General features: G+C 46.9%; 1 protein-coding gene across 1 annotated transcript; it reads right to left on the reverse strand.

The window, feature by feature from the left end:
• Positions 1 to 881: 881 nt before the first annotated feature.
• Kcna10 (potassium voltage-gated channel subfamily A member 10) lies at positions 882 to 2408 on the reverse strand. The gene has a single exon (XM_027395408.1). It carries the CDS (start codon positions 2406 to 2408, stop codon positions 882 to 884), a length of 1527 nt encoding a protein of 508 aa, XP_027251209.1.
• Between the last annotated feature and the right edge of the window lie 4365 nt (positions 2409 to 6773).

Here is a 6773-nt window from a genome sequence, read left to right on the forward strand (position 1 = left end):
CTCATTCCTGCCAAACAGGCTGGCAACAGGGGTAATAATCGAACATGCTGTACAGGTTATAGTAGGAGTCAGTGATACAATGTCAGAGGATGGACTTGCTTATGCAGTGCTCAACAGGCCTTACTACTAAACAATTCATTGCTACAGCCCCAGCCTTTTATTTTACTTACTTAAATTTCACTTTATTTTTACTTTTTGCTTCTCTGTGGTGTGTGCATACATACATGCTCACATGTATAAGGGTTTACATTTGTGTGCAGGTACATATGAAAGCCTGATGTCAGGTGTCTTCTTCAACACTCTTCATCTTATGTTTTGAGGCAAGGTCTCTCATTGAAGTTGAAGCTTGCCAGTTGGCCTAGTCTAGGTAGCCAGTTTGTACCTGGGATCTCCTGTCTCTGCCTTCTTAGCGATGGGATCACTAGGCCATGCCTGCCTAGCCTTTATGTAGGTGCTGAGGATTCAAGCTCAGGTCCTCACATTTAATACACAGCAAGCTCTTTACCCACCTCAGCCCAGTTTTGGTCTTTTAAAAGCATCATTTTAAAGAAGACTGAACCCCATACTTCTTAATCTCTACTAGTTAAAAGACAGATCCTGATTTGCTAGACCTGGGCCGGTTTGGCTTCTCCACTTCCATCCTAACAGGCAATGCCCATTGCTCCAGCGCAGGGACAGAACTGCAACTTTCACAGGAAAGGCGGTGAAATCATGGGAGGCGTTGAGAACAAACAGCCCAGGAAAAAGAACTGAAATTATGGATTTATTAAAACAGCTGACAGTCAGAGATGGCCTGTGGGCCACAAAACACAATTTCCATCTGGGAAAGTGAGAGGAGGGAGAGAGAAAGAGGTTCTGAGACTCTGGAAGCCCCAGACTGGTCACTTCCTGGACTTCTCGGTGGAACAGCCGCCGTTGGTCTTGTTAAGAGAGTCGGTACTCCCCACTCTGGAGCCCACACTGTTGAGGATTTTGTCAATTTCTGCTGGGATGTTTTGCTTCTCCTCATTCTCAGTCTCCCGGTGATAGAAGTAGTTGAAATTGGAGACAATGACAGGTACAGGGAGGGCAATGGTGAGGACACCAGCAATGGCGCACAGAGTACCCACAATCTTCCCTCCTGGGGTGGTTGGGCACATGTCACCATAGCCTACAGTTGTCATGGTGACCACCGCCCACCAGAAGCCATCAGGAATGCTAGAGAAATGGGACTCTGGCTCATCAACCTCAGCAAAGTAGACTGCACTGGAGAAAAGGATGACCCCTATAAAGAGGAAGAAGATGAGCAGCCCCAGCTCTCGCATGGAAGCCTTCAGTGTCTGCCCCAGGATCTGCAGCCCCTTAGAATGGCGGGAGAGCTTGAAGATGCGGAAGACCCTTACCAGGCGGATGATCCTCAGGATGGCCAGGGACATGTTCTGTTGGGCACTTGGCTCTGTCTCCTGGACCAGTTCTGTGATGAGGGTTGCAAAGTAGGGGATGATGGAAATGATATCAATGATATTCATGATGTTCTTGAAGAAGTCAGTCTTGCTGGGGCAGACCACAAACCGGAGCACCAACTCAAAGGTGAACCACACGATGCAGGTGGACTCCACCATGAAGAATGGGTCAGTGAACATGGTCTGAGAGAGGCCTGTTTTGTTTGTGTTGATACTGGGGTCTCTGACCACCTTCAGCTCCCTGTCCTCTCGGAACTCTGGGAGGGTTTCCAGGCAGAAGATGGTGATGGAGATGACTACAACCAAAACCGAGACCACAGCCACACCACGTGCTGCACTGGAGCTCTCAGGGTACTCGAAGAGAAGCCAGAACTGCCTGTGGAAATCATTGGTAGGCAGTGGTATTTCAGGGTCTTTGATGAAGCCTTCATCCTCCCGGAACTGGTCCATGGCCTCACTACCCAGTTCATAGAAGGAGATCTCATCAGCAAAAACATCGATAGGCACATTGGCTGGCCGCCGAATTTTCCCACCAGACTGGTAGTAATATAAGATTCCATCAAAACTAGGTCGGTTTCTATCAAAGAAATATTCATTTCTCATGGAGTCAAAAAATTGCATCCTTTTCTCCCGGTCTCCCAGGAGCGTCTCTGGGAATTGATTGAGAGTTCTGAGCTGAGTCTCAAACCTCAGCCCAGCAATATTAATGATCACCCTTTGGTTTCCTTCATTCAAGACCACTGGCTCAGGCCCCGGGGGATCCACAAACTCTCCTGGGATCTTGGAGAAGGCAGTTTCAAGGTTGGTGCTGTCACTGATGAGGACTTTCCAGTTGGGAAAGGGACTGCTACTAGGCCGGCCCTTTGGGTCCAAGTCTGCGGCATAGCCTGGCTCTTCATGGATTTCATCTGAGTTATCAAAATTGACTAAAGCAACCTCCATTTCTTTCCAGCCACACACATCCATTCTAGGGAGTCAGAAAGGCAGCATGGAGACCCCCGTCTTTGTTGCCTTCTGGAAGCTGTGGAGAAAGAGAAATTCATTATATGGGAGTCAGAGAAGCTGGTTCTTGACTATTGAGGCAAGGTATACCAGTGGCTTAAACAATGACTTAGCATTACCTTGAGGAGGAACAAGGTGCTTTTAGCAACATTATTCCCTGATATTGCGTTTGCTCCTCAGAGTTTGTACACATGAACAAAAAATATGAAGGGCAAAATGTCTCCAGAATAGGAGGGTCTTCAAAAATGGTGGCAGAAAGGGGGTCACCATAAAGAGAAAGTTACCGATCCTTGATAATAAAAGTATAATTTTGTATTCATGTGAAGTCTGCCATTCTACCCAGCACTTTCCCACACCCACTGCCGCTCTTAACTCTTCTCTTTTGCAGCCAACAGGCAGTTTCTTATGAATCCTTTTGTTTACATCTTCTAAGCATACCCCAAGCTCTATTCTTTTCTGTCCACTCCATAACTATCTATTGGACCAAGTGGTGAGGTCTGGGATTCTGTCAGGAAGAATTAGAGGGTGGAGGCAGGTTGGCCAATCTACAGTGTCCTTGCGTCTCCTCATCCGGAAGGAGAGATTTGAGGGTATAGTTAATGTGGTACATATGTGAAATGCTTGGCAGAAAGATGGTTATAGTATATCAATTGCTGTGTTTGCCAACTTTTCCACATCACAGGAAATTTAGAAGTCACTAGCCCATGGAAGTTTTTGGCTCTAGCCCAAGGTGAATAATTTTTGATGAAAAGCAAATACATAATCCTCTCTCTTTCTTCCTCCCTCCCTCATCCCCCATCGTGTGTGCAGGTGGCATTTGGGATAAGGTTAAGACAAGAGCACATAGGCTTAGAGATGCATGGACATAAATGAACATTCTCTCTTCAGGCTCCTGCCAGCTTCAGTTTCCATTGAAGAGCATCTAGCCAGGCAGGCTAGAGTGAGTGTAGAGGGAGAGGTAAGTGACCTAGCCTGAGGTGGCATCTGTTGTGACCATGGCCTTGGAAGAGTTACTTTACAGGGGATAGGGAATCCCTGCTGCGTACAGTGCTGTAGTTTCTTCAAAGTGATTTCCCATTCCCTTATCGCACTGGATGGCAACAGTTAGAAGGTCAGAAGATAGCGCTGTTGTATCATAGGGACAAGTGACTTTCCACAACCCTGTAGCTAGTGCTGCAGAGTCCTGTGCATTCTGTTGTGATCTCTTGGCCCAGAGCCATCTCCACTACACCAGAGGGGGCTGGGGTGTGGGGAGCTAGGCTTACAGAGTTGCAGGATCTCAGTGCTCTTTGGGTGCCTCTTCCCACTTTATAGTCCATGAACACGAGTTAGGTGATGAGGTCTGCATGCGGAGTTGAGATCCTGTCTCAAGGGAATAAGGCAGAAACAGATAAAGCAGGACACTAGATGTCCTCTCTGTCCTCTGGCATAGGGCATGTGTAGGGAGAGATTTCTTCGTACCTGTACCGCTCACAGAGCCCAAATGGGCATGGTCACAGGTACATAGAAGGCGTGTGGAATAAAGGGCTGAGATAGAGGGCACATGCTTTCTTTCGGGGTTTCGGTCAGGTATTGAAAGGCTGCAGTGACTAACCTGGGTTTTCGGTGTAAGTAATTTCCCACAATAAATAACCAACATCCTTCTTATTCTGTGTCCTGTTATAATTCCTCTTCAGGCATGTGTACCTAAACTCACATGTGTGAACTCCCACCCCAAAAGAAAAGGTAAAACCAAGAAAGAATATTTTGTGAATTACATAGGGTGTAACAGTGAAATCACTTTGTAAGTTTTAAGTTAACTTTAAGCGTAGAAAACTACCCTCTGGCCTCTCCTCCACCCTTCTTCACCCACCAATACTGCAAACTGCTGGGGAGTGTGAGGATATGCAGAAGGAATCTCAGCTTTACACCCTTCCCAACTGCTCTGCCTGACCGGTCTCTACACTGCCCACTTTTTCCTCCTTTGTCATCTTCCCTGCTCACGTAGAGACAGTCTAAAACCTGCCTTATCACTGGCCTACACTGGCCAGCCCAGCTTCAGCTGCCTCCTTGTGTCCTGGCCTGCTGCACTGAATACTCTTTGGCTCTCATTGTGGAGTGACAATACCCACAGGCTCAGCCTTAGTACCTAAACTCTCTCACAAGTACCCAAGGTATAGCCATGCTCACAGGGCTTTTCTCCTGTTTTTTTTTTTTTTTTTTTTTTCATGTTCTTGATGGATAGGATTTACCTCTCATCACTCCCTGCACCAGACCATGGTCCAGTCTGAAGTGGCAGATAGGAGGATGGCTGAGGGGACAGCATCACTTCCAATAATGCAACCACACTGAGCAACTATTTGGTACATATTCTTAATTAAGTGGGTGAATAAAGATGAGGAGGAATTGCAAGTTCCCGAGGGCAGGTGCCATGTCTGATTTCATAGGACTCAGCTCACCCAAGAGCTCAGTGAATGTCTGGTGACTGAATGATGGAGTGGTAAGTATGAGTGGCAGGCAGCAGACTGGGCTGCAAGCCAGGACACCTGTATTGTCTAGACTGCTTTGGGATCGATACCTGCTTGCAGTATCTCATCAACCCTCCATGTTGTCAACTATAATAAGAAAATAGGTTGAGTCAAAGGAGACAGATAAGAACATATAGAATAATTTCCTGAATACAAAACCTCAAAAAATGCCAATTGACAGCCATAGAAAGCAGATCAGCAGTGGCCTGGGGTGAGGGAGGGAAAGAAAGGAGCAATCAGGAAGTAGGCTCCACTGACTTCCTAGAGGGAGGGTGATGATGACATCACAGGTGTATACACTCTCAGAAAGCATCAGGCTGCATGCTTTAACTCTGGTGTGCATTGGGTTCTGTCGCCGAATCCTTAAGGATAGAAAGAAAGCTGGCAAACAAAAGTCAAAGTGCAGGCTTTGCCGCTGTTCTTCAAGATCTGGGTAAGGACCAAAGGAAGTGGCATGGGCTGCTTTGCAGACTGCATGTGTGCTATTACATGGAACTCACGTGTCACAGCTCCAAGACAGCCCACATTGTCAGGGTTCAGCAGATACTTTTCAAAAATATTTTTTTGAGAGTTTCACATATGAGTACTATCTCTCCTATGTTCCCACTCTCTGTCGAATTCATGATCTCCTTTATAATCATTATTACACAGATAAAATACATATAATCTACAAAGTCTATTTAGTGTTGCTCATATGTACATGTGTTTAGGGCTGTTTACTTGATACTGAATACTTGATTAAGGGGTTTAACCCTGGAGAAAACTGATTATCCTTCTCCCAGAGCCATTGTTTGACTGCCTGTAACTCTTCATCAAGGGGTGGGGCCTTGTGAAAATCTCCCCATCCATGAGGGGGAAATGTCAACTGGTGTGGTCTTTATGTAGATCTCATTTGCGTTATCGCATTGTTGAAATTCTGCCTCTGTTGGGTCTAGAAGACACTATCTTGATAGTTGTATTGGATCAGGAAATATTTACTAGCAAGAGGGAATGCTGTGACCTGAGATGATGGTGGTTCTTGGACCCCTGGAGGAGTGCTGCTTCTGGGGATCGGGCAGTGTGGAGGTTACCCTAGCTCAGAAATGTCTGAAATGTTAATGCAGCCTCTGGCAATAACATGCCGGCTCACCTCTGCCTTGTGCCGTTTACGTGGTGTGGGAAAATCCACTCCTCTGGAGATAATTCACTTTATTTCAATGGTCATTCATAGTAACTGAGATGGGTTTGGTTCTTTCTCTGGATTCACAGCCTGGGGCGGGGGAATCATTCTCTGGGTGGGAAAAGGCCCCCATTAGGGCCAGAGCTGAGAATATTTGGAGCTGTTCCCATTGTTAAGCTGCTTGCTGGTGTGAGGTTCCCTATGACATCTAATAGTAGAAGACTGTTCCCCTGGCCCTCCAAGGTCTCTGTAGAATTGTTCTGACTCCAAGCAGTGCTCTTACCTATGGCTGAAGGGATCCCAACGTCCGCTCCTCTAATAATCTGTACCCTTGCCCGGTACAGCGCTGACAGTGCAGTGTGCAGATGGATCTCTTTCCCCATGGCACATTTACTGTGCTTTCTCCTTCTGGGCCACCATGTGTGCAGGCCACTCTTCTAACCTTGCCTGAGGGGTGCCAGGTGGAGATACTGCTGTTGTCTTGAGCACTCTGTAGACATTTGGCTATGCTTTCCTGGGCACAGTACTATTGGTCCATGTTTCCTTTGCAGAGGGTGGCCATGTTTGTATCCCACAGCATGTAGCACTCAGGAGCAGGCTAGCCCACTCACTGTCCTAGGGTATCTCAATGCACCATCTTACTGCTCCTTCTCCGAGTCAGAC

The sequence above is a fragment of the Cricetulus griseus genome (genome assembly GCF_003668045.3).
Source record: "Cricetulus griseus strain 17A/GY chromosome 1 unlocalized genomic scaffold, alternate assembly CriGri-PICRH-1.0 chr1_0, whole genome shotgun sequence".
NCBI lineage: Eukaryota > Metazoa > Chordata > Mammalia > Rodentia > Cricetidae > Cricetulus > Cricetulus griseus.